The sequence below is a fragment of the Epinephelus fuscoguttatus genome, linkage group LG19 (assembly GCF_011397635.1).
Source record: "Epinephelus fuscoguttatus linkage group LG19, E.fuscoguttatus.final_Chr_v1".
Classification (NCBI taxonomy): Eukaryota; Metazoa; Chordata; class Actinopteri; order Perciformes; family Serranidae; genus Epinephelus; species Epinephelus fuscoguttatus.
The window spans coordinates 14,994,908-15,014,407 of record NC_064770.1 but is presented as its reverse complement, the minus strand read 5'-3'; the positions used below and the strand labels follow the sequence as shown (position 1 = coordinate 15,014,407).

Here is a 19,500-nt window from a genome sequence, read left to right as displayed (position 1 = left end):
AATAGAGCATGCATTTTACCTGCTGAAGAGGAGACTGAAGGGAGTAACCCCCCAAAACAAACAACAACTGAAAGAGGCTGCGGTGAAAGCCTGGAAAAGCATCACAAAATTTTGTGTTCCATTACAAATAATGCTATCTTCTAAGTTGTGTATCAGATCCAGATGTAAATACCTGGAAATAAAAGCTGAAATGTTGATCTCTTGTCTCATATTCATCTTTTGATGTCAAACCCAAATGTTTTCAGTCTACAACAAAAGTAAAGGAATTGGACTCACTGTTCCAATACTTTTGGAGGGCACTGTATAAGGTACTGCAATATAAACCCCCACAGGGTCCTCAAAAAAGATCATAATTTAAATCAAAAATAAGATAAATTAACTCTCTCCGGCCTCCAGCTGGAACATTGGTGAACTTTAATCTGATGAACAATCTTCCAGGTGAAGCCTGAGAATCCCCTGATTGTGCAGCCGCAACAAGAGCTCAAACTCACTCGACATGGTGTGGACTCCTTTTTTAGGTGCCACGTCATCATAGTAGTGGTTAGTCAGGGCGTAGAGTCCATGTGGATGATTACCGTAGGGCCAGAACCCATACAGATGCACATTGGTACAGAGTTCCAGTGCCAGGCTAACCATCATGAGGCCGGTGCTGTGTCGATTTTCTTTTAGGCCTTGGGAGCGCCAGAATCGGACCAGACTCAGGAGGTAGTCGGGATTTAAATAGACGGGCCGCATGGGGATTTCAAAGTCTTCAACACTGTAGGCAGCCCGCTGGCACACATTAGTGTTAAAGCCATAGGAGAAGGCGGGACAAAGCAGCAGGGAGTTGCCGTAGCTATGCAGGCTGTCCACAAAAGGACGGTGGCGTTCCAATAGAGAATGATACCTGAAAACAAACAGCAGATGTCAAGCAACAAGACAAAAGGAATGATAAAAGGTCCTTAAATCCTCTTGCTCACTTGAATAGAAAGATGCTTGGGTTTGCTGTCACAAGGTCAGTCTTGATGCCCACATCTTCCTCATAGCCATTTTCCAAAGGAGGTAGGTTGCACCTGAACAAACAACAAGATATAGAGATTGTTAAAAGCAATTTTCAATCAAAGGGAATTTAATTCTGTTGATAAAGGTTGTTACCAGCCTTTCAGTGCACTGCAACAGACACCTTTCTCACCTGATAACAAACTGAGCTGAATCGATCATCTTTCCGCAGCTGCTGTTGGTCAGGATCCCTCCATTCCCAACAACAGCACACGTGTCCCGTGTTTTATTTTGAAAAGGATGCTCCTGGAATGAACACCAGCAGAAAAGGTTTTACAAAACATTTTTTTCAATTCATTTTTTTTAAATATATATCCCAATATCACAAATCAAAATTTGCCTCAGAGGGCTTTACAATGACACCCTCTGTCCTTGAACCCTCATAGCAATTAAGAAAAAAAGTCCCATACAAAATAAATTCACATGGGGAAAACAAGGGAAGAAACTTCAGGAAGACCAACTGAGGAGGGATCCCTCTTAGAGGATGGACAGATGTGTAACAGATGTTGAGTGTACAAAACAGACCAAGACAATAAACTTACAGTAAAGACAGTCTGTATGACAAAATGATATACAGAGGAAGGGTGGGAGAGAGAGAGACAATAAAACTGATCCTGATTGTATTATACTGTGCGTGAAAGAGCCATATTAAGGGAGGGAAATCTATGACTGGATCTCTGGACCAGTTTTATGGGCTTTTATCAATCTATCATACTATCATCAATATTTTTATGTTTTTCTATTGACAAGGTGTGGTCAAAGCAAATGACACGTTGTACTTTATTGTTCATGAGTGACAAGTTTAAAGATAAAACACTCATAACCTGTTTATAAAACTCCCAAAAAGTTAATGATCTGTAATGGTAAAATCAATTAATATTCCAGGAAATCTGCCGTGTCGACAGGGCAGAAAGCTGAGTACATACTAAGGTGGAAGGAATGTCGTACTCTACCTGGCCTATAGAGAGCACAATGCTTCTTGTCTTGTCACATTTATCCATCTATCTACTGTAGATGCTCAATGCCAGTTACATGTAAAATACAAGTTACAGGAAGATGCTTCCAGTTATTCTGACACACCACCATAACCCCATATCTCATATTACAGTTGAGTGTAAATTAATCTTGTTAATATTTTTCTATGTTAAATGTATCTGTATCTGTATGTATACACTCTCTCAAACATGTCCCCATGCTACAGGTACAGAGAAACATTGTCTCTGTATGATAACTAGTTGAAAAGGGCATTTTGACATGGTGTTCAATGGGGATTGACTAGCTTCTGTAGCCAGCCTCAAGTTTGCCATTCAAAGAACTGCAGTTTTTGGCACCTCCTCGTTGGTTTCATTTTTCAGCCCCAGAGGTCTGCGCCTGGAAAAGAGTTGAGAGTACTGCTTTTCCCATTCTGCCTGCTCAGTCCTTCCTTCAGTCTCTTTCTCACTTCCCCATCCCTCATTGCAGTTCTCCATTTGTCCATCAGATGGGTGTCTCTCTCATTTATCTGCCCATTTGTTTCCACCTTCCATCATTAGCCCTGCAGTACCAGCCAGGTTGGCAGTACAAAACTATGAGTGTATTCCCTTCCCCACTGTCAGTGGCACCTGTGTGTCCTGTATAATCCATTCTGTGTCCTGTTACACAGGACAAACAAGGAATTTGATTTCGGTAAACTTGCTCTCCGATTTTACTGTTATTGTTGCTTTTATTGTTATTGTTGCCTTTGTACTGTGCACTTTGAGATTTGTATTGAAATGTAAAGTGCGTTATAAATAAAATCTATTATTATTATTATTATTATTATTATTATTCAGTTAGGGACGACTGCTCTGAGACAACAAGGGAGGCTGAACTTCCCCTAAAACTTCACAGAAGAAATGGTCAAATATGCACTATTGAATTTACAGTAAAATAAGAATTTACATTGCATTAAACATGTGCTAGGATGCGTTTAACATTATGACTATGATGTTCAAACATCAGTTGTTTATCACCAGTTTTCAAACGCGACCTCCCTGTCATACATTCTCGTGTCAGCATGGTGGACGCGGAGCCTCCAAGCATTCCTATGAGACAGCGCTGAGCAGGTTTTTTTCATGCAGCAAAGCGAGACGGTCATTGGATAAATGCGACAAAATATATTTGCGAGTGCCGTCTGGAGTTCTTTATTTCCATAAGTGATACAGCTCATTTTCACAGTTAAACCCATCTGAAAATCTTTGAGGTGTGTTTTGCTGTGGTTCTATGGCATAAGTGTGGTTGAAAAACTTCTTCAATTAAATGTTCTTTTTATAAGTTACTGCATCGCTACAATATGACAAATTTTATCATGTAAAACTTAAAGTGAGCTTCCCCTGTTTGAAAGACCAGCAGCCCCCACTGCTCTCAGGGTACCAGTATTGACAGCTGGAGCTGCTTTGCTTTGAAAACAGTTCCACTTGTGTGACAGAGAGGCATCAACATACCTGAGGTTAAAGGCAAGGCGAGGTTAAAGGCAAGGCAAGGCAAGGCAAGGCAAGTTTATTTTTATAGCACAGTTCAACACAAGGTAATTCAAAGTGCTTTACAGAGACATTAAAAGCAACAAGACACAATTTAAAACAATAAAAAACAGTCAATTAAAAACGGGAAACAGAAATTGAGAATGAGTGATAATAAAATACAGAAACATAAAATAAATAATTAAATAGTGATAATAAAATACAGTAACATAAAATAAAAACAGGCTCAATACATTGCATCTAAGAGCAGTAAGAAGTAGAATAATAAAAGGCATAAATCAGCAGTGTGTAGTTAAAAAGTATGGGCAGTAGAATACAGCAGGTAAGTATTTAATCTAAGAGTACACTTCAGTAAACAATAGTGTTTTTAGCTCTGATTTAAAGGAGCTGACAGTTTGAGCGGACCTCAGATCTACAGGAAGTTTGTTCCACAGGTGAGGAGCATAATAACTGAATGCTGCCTCACCTTGCTTGGTTCTTGTTCTTGGAACAAAGTCAAGGTGTGAACTTTTTTCTGGAGTGGAGCCATTTTCAAAGAAACTGTGTCTCATGTTATGATTATTTGTCTGCCAGAGTTGCCTTTATCATTAAATTCAATACATGCGTTTATTATATTACTTCACATGTTGAGTCATCTTACTGTGTGTTGCTTTTGTCAGTGGTCAGAGTTGTACTTTTCTTAGTCAAATTTGTTTTCGAATCCTGCTCGTAGCAAATTATTTTTGATTTGATTTGATTTTGCTTTATTATAAAAAAAAAATGAAATTTGTCTTGCGTCCCAGAATGTCAACTGTTTCACCTTTAAGCAAAAATACAGAACAACATTTAGCCAAAAAAACCAAAAACAAACACACAGCAAATGCTACAAATCATAACAGACATTTCAAAAAGTGGATGCAGTGCAACAAATGAATCATTCTCTATTACCTTCAGTATTCAACTCAGGCGCACTGAGGCTACATTGAAGCCATACTTTGATTTAACCTCGTGAGACCTGAGCTTTTGTTAGGTATGCATTTTTAATCTCTCCTAGCTATTTGGGATCAGTAGGATCTGGGGCCTGTATCACAAAGCGAGATCAACCTTTCCTGGGTTACCCAGACCTATCCTGGGTTGACTAACCCTAACAATGGCAATCAGGATAATCGGTATCACGACGCTGGATATCAACTCAGTAACTCAACCCAGAGTTGCTTTATCAAGAGCCGTGAACGCGCACGCAGCGGACCAATCACAATCATGAGAGAAGCGCAGCGTCACTGAGCGTCCTCACAGAGCGTCCTCACAGAGCGCGGAAAAAAGTATTTCTAGTGAGGATCAGAGATTAATTCTACTAAAATATGAGGAGGAGAAAAGCAACATTACAGAAAAGGCCAACACCGTGGCAGCTGCAGGAGGAGGAAACATACGTGGCAACGCATAACGGGATGAATAATGTTTAGTTTCAGTTTAGATTAGTTTATTTGCACATAATGTTAAGAACAGACAGTATAAAATTTACAAGATTAAAAAAAGAAAAGTGCCAGAGAAGTTAGAAGCCACTAAAAGCTTATCAAAGAAATTCAGTCAAAACATCAATGAAATCACATAATAGAGAAGAAAAACAACGAGTAAGGAAAGAAGAAATAGAGGAGGAGAGAGGGAAAAATCAAGACAACACAAGGTTGCAAATAAAATGATGTGTAGGTTAAATTACTCATCACTGGTTCAAGTAGCTACAGTACCTGTACCTGTACATCTGACACTGATCACACCCTTGAATCCCATGAAATCAATGCTGCGCAGATGAATTGCATGTATTACAATTATCGTCTAACATCATTGCGTCTGATAAATTGGTCTTCTTTGTCATAACGTTATATATGCTACAATAAAGCTTAAAGCTGACGCCACAATTAAATCATATCAACACCAAACTGATAGTCTGAATAAAATCATCCTGATATTGAGCTGTGTTAGAAATTAACAGCTGCGCAAAAATATACCTAGTCTCCCTCTTTAAAAAACAAAAAGGAAAATCCCTCAAACACCATGAAGTGTAGACATGATAGGCTACTTTCCACATTTCCAGCAGCAAAGCTGTCAATTAGGCCCATTATCTTTAACAGGGATCATTTCCTCCAACAAAACAAAATGTTGGCACTAATTAATGGTGCTATTAAGTGTCCACAAATGATCAGTTTCTTTCTTATAACATTTCGACTTCTTTCCACTCCTTTTTGAACAGTCTTTTCATTGTCTGTTGTTGTTGCTTTCTTTTCTTTTTTAATGTTCAAAGTAAACTTTCAAATCAAAATCAATCCAATGAATTAAACTTCCCGTCATGACTGGGCTGCATTTCTGTCAGCGGAGTCATTTTTTTCCGAACAGCTGATTGGCCAGTGGGTGGTGCTTTTTATAGGATCAGATTCAACCCTGAACTTACCCTGCTCCGGAGCAGGATAGCCGTTCAGAGTAAGTTACCATGGTGATCTACCCCAGTAAGAACTGAACCGGCTTCGTGAGAACGAAAACCCAGGGTTAACCCTGAAGACATTAATTCTGCTTCGTGATATAGGCCCCCGGTAAGTATAAAAAACTAAGCATTGTCTTTAAACAGGAAGTAGTATTTGAAGTAAATTATTGGGGTTATTTTTAATAGCCACAAGTGTGTAATAAAGTATAAAACAGTTCATTTAAATGCCTGAACATTGTTCATTTTGTAACACTGTATGAATTTTCCTTGCTCTTTACATCAAGCTGGAAAGTCCCTTTTGTCTGTAGGAACAGTCTGTCACTTCAGACTGACTTGGCAGAGATGGCTGCCATCTTGTTTTACATGAATTACTGTAGTTTATTTGTACGAGCTTTTGTTAGCACTACATGGCACAAAAAAGTGTCCACGAACGAGAACAACAGGTCTGAGTTAAGCAGAATGGAGTATAAGGTGCAGCAAACCCAAAATGTGATGTCCTCATATGAGGACGCAGGGTCTCAGGAGGTTGATGAGTTGACAGACTGAGGAAGTCATTTGTTCCTCAGTCAATCAGGTCAATCAGTCCTGTGGGACTCTAAATCTTCTGTGTGATGGCAAAAGCTAATATTCTTTAAAAAATGTGTGAGCAGGGTTGAAATGATGTATGCTGAAGTCATATTATATTGTATGAAACAAATATAACCTGCAAAGGGGGTGAAAGTCAGCAGCTGAACATTATACTGAAGATCAAGAGGCCCACTTCAAAAGTGGGTGCTGTCTGTGTTTTTGCCCCGCAAAACAGTTTTTGGGAAATTTCATAACAAATAAAAAAAAGCCATGAACCAGTGTGTGTTGTCATGTGTGTCAAAGAGCCAACATGTGAGTAGACATGTGACCCAACTTGCCAGACAAAAGCAATGAAATAATCTCAGTGATGAAACATTTCAGGAACAATCAAGACACCAAACAAGCAGCAGGTGGTAATGATGGTAATATTCATGAGGGTCAAACATACCTTTGCGAAGGTGCTAAAAATCTTTGACGTCACATTGAGGGATCTCTTCTTTTCCCCGTCGTACACAATCTTGGATCCCACTGGAGTGTTGGCCTGAGTAATGATGGCCTTGTCAAAACCATTGCACTCAGAGCTCAGCTGTAATCTGGGGAACCCAAAGGTATTTATTAAATAACATACAAGACAGTCAGGAGCGTTGACACTGACTGAGCTTCATTATTTGCAAAATACAGTAGGAGCCAAGGTCCTCATCTGACGAAAGATAAATGTGTTAAGATTTTATTATTTTTATTTTATATCAGAAAGCAAATGGACTCAGCTGCAGCTGTCCATTAATATGCCCCTCCTGAGCATGGCTTAATGTACAGTTCATTGGAACTACATTTTAAATCATACTCATTGTACGTTCCTGAACAGTATGGACAATTCTTGCCTGTATGAACTGACACTGGAGATACAGCACATCTGTGCATGCATAGACAAATTTCATTGCAGTTCTGGTTATCTTTTTGTTTTGATTCATTTATGTATTTATTTATTTCACAACTTTCAGAATAAAATAAATCAAAAATAAATTACCTGATTTTTTGGTAATTGTACTCGTGCTTCTCCCAGGTTGTAGAATAAAGCTCTTTCACTTTGTCAAGGATCTCTCTGTGACACACACATGGAAACACACACACAAATACACAGTCAGGTGTATGATCTCTGTAGTGTTGACATGACTTGCTCTGATTCAGTTTCAGTTTCAGTTTATTTTATTTACAAAAGGACAGTACACATTAATCAACAGCGTGATTAAAGCATAAACAAAAGAATGCAATTAAGGTAGAGGCAGTAATGGTGTTTGCTCTTACTTGCAACCTTCACAGAGTTTAGTGGGCGGAGGGTGGCTTTTCTTGTGGCGAGGAGGACTGTAGGACACCACATCACTGTGGAGATCAAAGAGAACATCAAAACAGGAGAAACAGGACAGGTGGGTAAAAGGTTGAAAAGGTTTGACAAAATCAAACTGAAAATATACAAATGAAATGAGCACACAGTTCCCACTGAAACAATGGTATTCCGTGCTGAAGCTGATAAACAATCAGTAAACACAAACTATGACCAATGACCTATAATGACCCGGAGAACTGTGGCACTCTTTATATTGTACTCAAAGTACAACGAATTATGAATGAGGCAAAACATATTGAACAGAATAATATCCACATGTCAAAGCACAGTTTGCATTTTAAACCTAAAATATGCAATTTATAGGCATGACATTTCAAGCACAGACTCACATGACTCCTTATGAAATGTATTCACACGTCTGGACAAAAAGAGCCAAATCAGCCTCTTTTTCTCAACATCAAAAGTCATTTCACACTCAGTACTTTTTTCTTCACTGCTTTGTGCACTCTGGTAAAAAGTGTGAAGGTGGACAAAGACTGTCAAAGTGTTCGAGAGCCCTAACCCTCCCAGAGTGTTTTATTAGTGGCCAAATCGTCAGGAAAGGGCCTTTTTAAGGACATGTCCCATGACAAGCAAAAACGCATTCACATCACATCTCTGCTTGTGCTTTGCTAGACACCTACTCTACGCTCTCTTCTCTCCACTTAAATGGCTCTTGTTTCTGGTAAGTAGGAACAAAACTTTTTTCTTTAAAATGCTACTTAAGATGTTACGAGAGTTTGTGTCTGATTTTTTAAAAAATTCTACTGGAGTTTTAAAAACAGCTCTAAGATGCCTAGAAGAATCCCAGGAGTGGGAAATTTCATCAGCAGCTCTGGAAAAAAGACCACAGTTCTTAGGTAATGTGTTGCACACACATTGTCATTTACATTTAGATATTTCTGTATTGTCTATGAGACAAAGAGATATTTGTATAACACAGAAAAGTTTGTGATTTTTCTGTAGAGGAGCAATATCTATTTGATGAAATTCTGTGCCGAAGGGACAACGAACGCTCTCGGCCAGTTGCTGTAAAGAAGAAATCTCTCGCCAAGAACTCTGGAAACTGTTGTGAGTAATCTTTATCTATAACGTGTGAAATCAGATCTGTTGTTTAAATAAATCTGTTTTAATTCCAACCTGGATCTATTTTTAATTTATTAACATATATGAAACAGGTCAATCGCAGTTGACGCCATGGGCATCAAACAATAGACTGTGTTTACGTGAAACGCAAAGAGATGAATCATCACCAGAGCTGTTCTCATACACCCAAGATCTGTCATGAGGACTCTGATAGCCAGAACTTCAGAGATCTGGTGAAACTGATCACCCCAGGGAGCAAATTTGGAAAGCCCACTCAACCAACCTGAGAAGATCCCACACAGTCAGTACTCTTTATCCAAAATGTGAAAATAAAATATAAAACTGTTGCTTAAATAATTCTGTTTTGATTTCATCTTGGATATGTGTTTTGTATTTGTCAAAAAGGAGAATCTCACACAACACCTCGGGCACCAAGCAACAGGAACAGACTGTGTTTGCATAAAAGGGCAAAGAGGCCAATCAGTACCAGGAAGACCTGTGCAGAGCACTACATCACCTGCATCGGCAATTACAATCACGGACAGTCCAGACATAGGGGACATTGGTCATAAAGATTTGAAAAATATTTTTTTCAATTCCACCCCTGTTGCAGAGGGGTCAGACATCGAAAACTGGACGAAAGCCCTGATAGAGTGCTACAATGCACATAGTTTCAGTGCAGATGAAATCCACACAACAGCTACACACAGTGAGACAAACTACACCACACCTATGGTACAAAGAGTTGACCCCCCCACTTCAAATCAGGACTTCTAAATATGCTCAAAATGAACAGGAAGGTCTGGTGAGACGCAGTAAAGGGCCATCCACACCAAGAACTATAACTATAAATATAACTATAAATATACAGTTTTAAATATCGTTCTAAACTCAAGTGGAAGGCAGCGTCCACACTACAACTAACGACAACGATAGCGGTGGACGATATCGTTCGGATCACTTTCAGAGCGATTTGATGAACGATAGAAACACTGACAGCCAATCAAAATCCATCCGAAATGACAGGTCGAGACATTCATCACGTCACTACGTCACTCACAGACTCATTCAACATGGCGGATGACAGAGGAGAGAGGCTAATCATAGACATATAGGCCCAATTCCAATCCGATCCCTTACAGACTCACTGACTTAGAGGCACGTTCATGTGAAGCTCGTGAGTGTGTGAGGGCTGTCCCATTGTCAAATCGTCAAGTCAGTGAGTCAGTGAGTGAGCCCTTTATGCCCCCTTACCGTAGGTCAGCATTGATGCGGACTTACGGTAAGGAAATTACCCATAGTTCATAGCGTTGCCAAATACAGGGGTTGCCCTCGGAACACCGAAAACACGGTCGGCAGATATGCAAACGGTAACATTAATGGAAGGAGAGCGAAAAAAAAAGATAGGCCTAGATAAACAATGAAACATTGTTCATATCAGACGCACTCTTCTCAGGCATCTGTCTGGGACAGTAGCATGGACAGTTTTCAATAGGGTCCCAAAGAATGTGTGAAATAAAAAGGTTTGTACTTAGAAGATTTTATAAATGTTCTTATTGTTTCTATAACTGACAAAATGAAGAGCCAAAAAAATTATGTAAACAAGGCATTAAGACATTTTTATAATGTTAGTAAACTGAGGTGATTAGAATTTTAATTAGAATTCTATTAATCTAGTAAAACAAAAGGTTTAAAATTTTGCTTTACAACAAAATTGATTGATTGATTGATTGATTGACAAAAGTAAATATGATGATGAGCTCCAAATCTTATTACTTTTCTCATTAACATGAACAATAACTACAATTCATTATATACAAATATACAAGCATTCAGTTAATTTACTGAGCCACTCCAAAGCAGGCATTCTGCTGCCATGGCATTGCTCCAGAGGTGGACATGAAATAGGCTTTGTAGGCCTCCCTAATCAAAAATGCCTCCTGGGATGGGTGATTCCCACACAGTGGTAGGTTCTCAACTGCTCCACTCGCTGTAGGAAATGCCACACTCTCTGCCTGGTGTTGAGTAGTTGGGTTGGAGGTTTTAATGACATAGTTATGTAGAACGCAAGTGGCCTTGATCACCTTATCCACGTTCTGAGGCTGCAACCTGATTCTTCTTTGATATACAGTACTTCCCACTTGGCAGCAAGTATTCCAAACGAGTTCTCTACCACCCTCCTTGCTCTTGATAGCCTGTAGTTGTAAACCCTCCTAGCCTCATCCAGGTCCTTTCCAGGGAAGGGGCACATTACTTTGCGTGAGAGAGGAAAGGCTTCATCCGCTACAATGACATGAGGGGCTGGCTGTGAGGAGCCAGGAAGCGGTTTTGGCTGAGGGATGGCCAGGGTGTTATTTTTTATGGCTTGCCTAAGGCACTTTGTGCAAATATGCCTCCATCACTGCTGGAACCATGACCACCAACATCTATGATGGTGAAGCAGTACCTGTGGTCAACCAGGGCCATCAAAACAATTGAGAAACCACCTTTATAGTTAAAAAAGGTGGATCCAGAGTTTGATGGTGCCTGAATGACCACATGCTTCCCATCCAAGGCACCGACGCAGTTGGGGAACTGCCATCTTTGCTGGAATCCAGCTGCAACTTCCAGCCAATCATTCTCTGTTGGAGCTGGCATGTAGAGAGGCTGCAACTTTGCCCATAAGGCATCACACACCTCGGGGATGATTTCTGCCACTGTGGACTTTCCAATGCGATAGTTCAGATATATTGTTTTAAATGAGTCCCCTGTGGCTAGGTACCAAAAAAGAATTAAAAAATAATGCCAATTAATATTAAACAAAATCTAACTTAATTGCATAAGTTAAAATCTTATGAAATGACAGTGGGGGTGCCATCAATTAGCTTAATTTCAGGGACATTTTTGTCCAGAATAATGTTGGAGGACTGCTTATAATATTGTTTTCTAACCATAGCCGTTTTTTTTATTGATGTTTTTTTTTTCTTTTTTCAGGTTCTTCATAGGGACATCAGAGTCCACCTGCTCTTTCCAGATCCATGAAGAGGGGAGAAAAACTACATACACAGGGTTCCCAATCCTAGAGGAAGTTTTAGCAGTTTTAAAAGTGATATTTAAAATGAAATATAAATAAATGAAAATTACAAGATATTTTAACTGTTTCCTGTTTGATTGTTTTCTCTCTTTATGGTTACTGAGTTGTACATTGAGGTCTGTAGTGACCACTGTGACTGATACTTGCGCTCAAAAGGCCAAGATTGAACTGCCAAATGTATTACTGTAATTTGCTGAATAGAGTGTGAAATTAACTTTTTTTTGTCCAACGAAATGTCTGTGTTCAAATGCTGGCAGCCACTCAATAGAGTACCATTGTTTTTTGTTGTTGTTGTTGTTTTGGTGGGGGGGCTGGTGAGTGAAGCAAATTGACCAACCACTTGCATATTTAACCAGCATTTAGCTGGTAAAAAAAGATCCAGTTTTCTGCACTCAGACACATGACGACAAGAGTTGCTGCCCATTTATGCCACAAGAGGGAGTATACCTTTAATTGAGCATATCTGTCAGTAGCTGAGTGAAGTCACATTAAATAGTGCATAATGGAAAGGCTGGTCAAAAACGTTACAATGTATAGCAATGTTTGTGTATTTAGCAGAATACCAAGTAGAAGAAAATAACTCAATCTACTTTTTTCATGTTTGCAACACTGTGCCGTTTTTCCCTTCCTGAGGATCCACTCATTTGGATTAAAAACAGGTCAGCATCACATGACGGTTTGTACAGTGTATGATTTTTGATGTTGAATAAAACTAAATTTTAAGCTAACTGATGGCATTTAGGAAACACTTTTTAGATGGTCTAACGTTACTCTAGTCCAGGGGTCTGCAACCTTTGCCATTAAAAGAGCCATTTTTGACCAAGAATAATTTGAAAAAATCTGTGTGGAGCCGCAAAACATGTTTGAGCCTTATAATCAAGGTAAATAGCCTATTAAGTCTAAATTAGCATATACTTATGGTCTAAATAAACATTTGTTAATATGTTTTACCACAAGGTGGACACTGTGCAGGGCACTATTTATGATTATTTGGTACTTAAATTTTGCAGAGCTGGCAGTGAGAGCAAACAAATCTGTCCACGCACTACTACATTCTCTATTTTATTCAATTTACTTTTTTGGATTTGGCATCCATAGCTAACCAGCCACTGCTATCGAGGTTCAGCAACATTTGGATTCATAGAATGAATTTCCATAGAATTCTTTTCTCAAAGGCTCAAGGAGCCACTGGACAGGGGCTAAAGAGCCACATGTGGATCCGGAGCCACAGGTTGCCTACCCCTGCTCTGGTCGCTTGGCGCTGATGGGCTCTCTGAAGTTTGTTTTTTCCTTAGTGATGTCCTCTTTGATGATCACCAGGATAGCATCAAATTGTTTTTGACTCATCCTAAAGTATGAATAAAATTTGTCTTCAAAAGACGCCAGCTCTCGAAATGGCGAGGATCAGTTCAGCTTCATTTCCTGCATCATTTCCGTGCACATCAACCCGTCCTGTAAAGACTTCCAACGGAAGAGTGCAACATGCAACATGAAGAATGATGACATTTAAAAGTAACACTACAGAGTGTGGGATTCTCCAAACTGATCTCTTTTTTGAATGATTTCGTGAACCCACACCCTTCTGGTTTTATTTTTCTTTCTCGCAACATAGAGCAATAACAGGTAATCAATATCCATTTTATCCATCACTCTGCTCCCCTGCCGACCGCACCGAGCAGTGTGTGTTTGGCGTAACCTAGCAACACAACGATATCGTTCATTGGTGTGGATGCTGCCATTGTGATCGTTATAGTTAACATTACAGTTCTTGGTGTGGACGGCCCTTTATGTTCAGAAACCCTAGTTTTCAACTCTCGTTTAGTTTTACCAATGTATGCTAACCCACAAGGGCATTTCAGAAGATATACAACAAATTTTAGTTCTGCAGGAGATCCTACTTGTAATGTTAAACTTTTTGCCTGTGTGGGGATGTAAAAAAAAAAAAAAAAATCCCCTCTGAACATAGCATTGCACTGGGCACAGTTAAAATATGAAAAATTACCTCTTGCTGGGTTAGACAAAAAATGTTGAGGAGGCACATAACAATCAGCTCTGACCAGGGTGTCCCTTAAATTCCTAGCCCACTTATTGGCAAAATTGGCCCTCCACTCTCCTCTTGTATGCCTCCTTAGATTCCCTGATGCCTCTCTTCAGTTCCGCTTTCAAAAAGCCATACTGCTCCTTGTCCCCTGTCTGGAATGTAGAGTCCTGCTTTTTCAGCAGTCTTTTAACCTCCGCAGACATCCACGGTTTCTGATTGGGAAAGAATCTGATGTGTCTCGACAGTAATATTGTCCACACAGTGCTTGATGTATGCCATGTACAGTTTATTCTTATCAGTTCTGAACAACATTGAAATCTCCTGGTCTGCTAACCTACAAAAGGTGGCTACAGAGAGATTATAAACAGGAGGAATGAATGCGCTTTTTGGTTTCAGATCTGACAGAAAAACTATCGGTTCAACAGGAGGAGAAAAGGCATGCTGCGTATGAGGGGGTGAATTTATTGTCAAAAAAGGCTCTTAGTTTAACAGATCTGAAGAACTTGAATAGTTCTACTCTGGTTTGAAAAGAGTTAGCAGGCTTAAATGGAACAAAAGACAAACCCTTAGACAAAACAGACAGTTCTTCAAGAATGAGGCACCTGCTGGAGAGATTGATGACCTTTAACTCCTTCCCTGTTGTCTGCCGCTGGTATGTGCGGTGCTTCCTGCCGCCCCTCCGCGTCGGGCGTCTTTTGCGGTGGCTCTGGTTAAGCAGCGGGGTATGTCTAAAAAAGTGTGCGGTCCAGATGTAGTGGATGGGCCCTCGCTTCCTGAGTCCTCTGTGGACAGATCAAAGGATGAAAAGCTCTGAGCATCTGCTTCGATGTTACGAAGTTGCTGGGAGTTGAATTTCGTTTTCATGTCTTTCTTTAGATCCATATTCCATCCATATTATCGGACCGTGTTTTAGAAAGTTCATCTTTTGTGAATTGGTTCACCAGCAGCATTAAGACACAGGGCAGGAGGCATCTATGGGAAATAACATGCTTTCAGAGTCAGAGTCTGAAAAAGCTAGGGTAAAAGCTCTCAACTCGGTAAGTTTATCAATGTCTTGGTATGACATGTCCACAGGACGTGCGGCACTCAGTGAATGAAGAACTGGTACTGTCAGGTGCACAGCTGTGATAAAGACTAAACAGACAAACAAAACAACAGCACTCATTGATCCATCTTCTTTTGTATTTTAATTGTGGACAGAAAACGAACACGTTTCAGCGTAAAGCCATCATCAGCGTGGAGAACAAAAGAAATGACAATACAAATATAGATAACCAGGTGAGACCCAAAGTCCAATCAGTGACAAGACCATATGATTATACAATAGGATCCATTTGTGCAAACACACAGCCAACTTGATGATGTCAACACCTCCGCTCGCCTTGGCTGTTGTACTGTGTTGTATACATGCATTTAGAATAAAACAATATAAACACAGCCCAGCCTTGCATCTTTTCATTGTCATTGTAAGAAATTAATATGTATATGTTTTTAATGTTTTAACATATATAACTGACATACAAAAACATATAAATAGCCAAAATATTTTCATAAAATGTCAAATGTTTTGTGGTCAATAAAAGAATTTAATTTTTAAGAGGGCAGAGTAGAGTAGAGTAGAGTAGAGTAGAGTAGAGTGGAGTGGAGCAGAATAGAGCAGAGCATAGTAGAGTAGAGTAGAGTGGAGAAGAGTATAGTGGAGCAGAGTATAGTAGAATAGAGCTAAATAGAGCAGAGTGTAGTAGAGTAAAGCAGAGTACAGCAAAGTAGAGTAGAGCAGAGTATAGTAGAGCAGAATATAGTAGAGTAAAACAGAGGAGAGCAGAATAGAGTAGAGAAGAGTAGGGTAGAGTAGAGTAGAGTAGAGTAGACCAGAGTATAGAGTAGAGCACAGCACAGTAGAGTAGAGCAGAGTATAGTAGAGTAGAGCAGAGCAGAGCAGATTATAGAGTAGAGCAGACTATAGTAGAGTAGAGCAGAGTAGACAAGAGTATAGTAGAGCAGAGTATAGTAGAGTAGAGCAAAGTAGAGCAGAGTAAAGCAGAGTGGAGTATATCAGAGTAGAGCAAAGTAGAGCAGAGTAGAACAGAGCAGAGTAGAGCAGAATAGAGTAGAGCAAAGAAAAGTAGAGCAGAACAGAGCAGAGTAGAGCAGAATAGAGTAGAGTAGAACAGAGTACAGTAGAACAGAGTATAGTAGAGTAGAGCAGAGCAGAGCAGAGAAGAGCAAGACTTTGGACCACAAAATTATAGGGTTTAACTACTGACCATTCCATTTTGTCACTACCGAAATGATCATGTCACTACTGAAACTTTACCACAGGTTTCGGTAGTGACATTCCTAGCTATTTTTCAGTATAACTAAAGAATGCTAGCAGTCACATGGCTAACAAGCACATGTTTGAAGAGTTGTTCACACAGAAAAACACAATATTTTGCATAAACCCCCTAAATTTTTACATAATTGAAGAGAACGTGTGTTCGGTAGTGACAACTTTAAAAGTTACACACTGATTTTCAGACTTTGGCAGACAGTTATTTAAATGATTGGAGTCAGCGACTTACAATGCAGCCATCTGGGACAGGGTTGCAGTACTACCCCCCTTCTCAGAAATTCAGGGGTGTGGCTAAAATCCAGACTCAACAGAGCATTAAAACTCTTGTGTTTCAGTAGTGACATGAAAACATTTATTTGAATGTTTGAATACATCTAAATCTTTCAACTTCTGTTTAAACTTAATCACAAAGATGTTTTAAATTATACTATTGAAAAAAATATGAAAAATGTTTTAAGTGTTATTTACATGAATTGAATTTTAGAGGTCAGGGTTGGGGACAGCTACTTCCCAATAGAAAGTACCCTATAAATGGTGATTTTGTATATATTTATCACTTTTTCATTTAATGTCCTCTGTTTAAATAGGTCATAACATCATCTTTGTAAATATCTATGTCTGAATACTCAATTTTATTATTTTTGTTGTTTTTTTGGTAAGGGACAGCACTTTGCACAAAATCGGTAGAATGCCCCAAATATAAAACAACAACATATAAAACAAACTATCTGAAAAGTAACTATACAGTAGCTATCAAATAAATGTAGCTTGAGTAGAATGTACAGTAGTTCCCTCTAAGTAAATGGAAATACCCAAAGTACATCAAATTTGTACTTAAGTAGGCTACAGTAGCTACTTGAGTAAATATATATATATACTTAGTTACTGTCCATCACTGCATTTGTCTCATCATTATGCTTTCTGTCTACATTTTTATGGAGACTTGACAGTTTACTTGGTACACCTAGAAAAAACAACAGCAGTTTAATATTGTATTAAGTCTGACATTTTATTGAAGTGTTAAGTTGTAGACTGTGGTGCTGTTGAACTGTATTGGATTATACTGACAGCAGTTTCTCATTTAGCCTGGCCTCACCAATATTAATGGGATCAAACAGGTCAGATGTGAAGAGGAAAATTTTATTCAGCCACACTTCAGACATCAGGTATACAATTCATATCAGATAATCAATATTTAAAATGCTGTTGAATAAATACTACAATTAATCTTTAAACACAATAAATAAATTACAATAAATTCTTAAAATCATTATTGAATGGTAAAAACACATAGGCCTAAACAAGCAAAAGAATGCAAAGAACAATAACATGTTACAACATTTAATAATATAAGAATATATCTTACTCCTCCGAGAACCGTCACCTTATCGTGGTGGAGGAGTTTGAGTGCCCTAATGACCCTAGGAGCTATGCTGTCGGGGGCATTTTGCCCCTGGTAGGGTTTCCCGTGGCAGATTGGTTCTGGGCGAAGGGTCAGACGAAGAACGGTTCAAAAGACCCTTCATGATGGTTATGATCAAGGACAAGTGTACCCGGCCCGGAGGGTTACCGGGGGCCCGCCCTGGAGCCAGGCCTGGGGTTGGGGTCCGTGGGCGAGCACCTGGTGGTCGGGCCTTCGCCCATGGGGTCCGGCCGGGCCCAGCCCGAACCGGCTACATGGGTTCGTCCCCCTGCAGGCCCACCACCCGTAGAGGGATCCAGAAGGGTTCGGTGCAATGTGGATTGGGCAGCAGACCAAGGCGGGGGCCTTGGCGGTCCGATCCTCGGTTACAGAAGTTGGCTCTTGGGACATGGAATGTCACCTCTCTGGCGGGGAAGGAGCCGGAGCTTGTGGAAGAGGCTGAGCATTACCAGCTAGATATAGTCGGCCTCACCTCGACACATAGTTCCGGCTCTGGAACCCTAGTCCTTGAGAGGGGTTGGACTCTCTCCTTCGCTGGAGTTGCTCCGGGTGAGAGGTGGAGGGCCGGGGTGGGCTTTCTGATAGCCCCCAGACTCTCTGCCTGTACATTGGGGTTTACCCCAGTAGACGAAAGGGTTGCTTCCCTGCGCCTTCGGGTCGGGGAACGGGTCCTGACTGTTGTCTGTGCTTATGCACCGAACAACAGTTCAGAGTACCCACCCTTTTTGGAGTCCCTGGGACGGGTGCTGGACAGTGCCCCAACCGGGGACTCCATTGTTCTGCTGGGGGACTTCAACGCTCACGTGGGCAATGACAGCGGGACCTGGAGGGGCGTGATTGGGAGGAATGGCCTGCCCGATCTGAACCCGAGTGGTGTTCAGTTATTGGACTTCTGTGCGGGTCGCAGTTTGGCCATAACTAACACCATGTTCAAACATAAGGATGTCCATCGGTGCACGTGGCACCAGGACAGCCTAGGTCGCAGGTCAATGATCGACTTTGTAGTTGTATCATTTGACCTGCGGCCATATGTTCTGGACACTCGGGTGAAGAGAGGAGCAGAGCTGTCAACTGATCACCACCTGGTGGTGAGTTGGATCAGATGGTGGGGGAAGACGCCGCGCAGACCTGGCAGGCCCAAACGAACAGTGAGGGTCTGCTGGGAACGCCTGGCGGAAGAACCTGTCCAGATGATCTTCAACTCCCACCTCCGGGAGAGCTTCAACCGCGTCCCGAGGGCGGAGGGGGACATTGAGTCCGAATGGGCCTTGTTCCGCTCTGCCATTGTTGAGGCGGTGGTCGCGAGGCCGCTGGTGCCAGTCGCGGTGGTAATCCCGAACCGCTGGTGGACACCAGAGGTGAGGGGAGCCATCAGGCTGAAGAAGGAGGCCTACAGGGCATGGTTGGTCTGTGGGTCTCCAGAAGCAGCTGACGGTACCGCGGGCTGCGGAGGCGCGGCGGCAGTCGTGGAGGCAAAAACTCGGGCGTGGGAGGAGTTCGGTGAGGCCATGGAGGAAGACTATCGATCGGCTCCAAAGAGGTTCTGGCAAACCATCCGGCGCCTCAGGGGGGGAAGGCGGCAACTTGCTCACACTGTTTA

The 19,500-nt window shown here is 40.8% G+C and overlaps 1 protein-coding gene across 5 annotated transcripts in view; it reads right to left on the bottom strand.

Moving 5' to 3' along the window:
- Nucleotides 1-219: 219 nt before the first annotated feature.
- Nucleotides 220-19,500, bottom strand: part of LOC125879981 (alpha-2,8-sialyltransferase 8E-like) — a 107,141-nt gene continuing 87,860 nt past the window's right edge. For 2 of the 5 annotated variants that reach the window (XM_049562181.1, XM_049562180.1), the window contains exons 2-8: nucleotides 14,745-14,924; nucleotides 7,864-7,938; nucleotides 7,586-7,660; nucleotides 7,007-7,151; nucleotides 1,172-1,284; nucleotides 960-1,052; nucleotides 220-886 (exon numbers count right to left, since the gene is read on the bottom strand). In XM_049562181.1, coding sequence (XP_049418138.1) covers nucleotides 415-886; nucleotides 960-1,052; nucleotides 1,172-1,284; nucleotides 7,007-7,151; nucleotides 7,586-7,660; nucleotides 7,864-7,938; nucleotides 14,745-14,924 — 1,153 coding nt within the window. In that variant the 3' untranslated portion in view covers nucleotides 220-414. The remainder of the gene's footprint in view (nucleotides 887-959; nucleotides 1,053-1,171; nucleotides 1,285-7,006; nucleotides 7,152-7,585; nucleotides 7,661-7,863; nucleotides 7,939-14,744; nucleotides 14,925-19,500) is intronic. The other 3 variants (XM_049562183.1, XM_049562184.1, XM_049562182.1) reach the window with 2 other exon arrangements.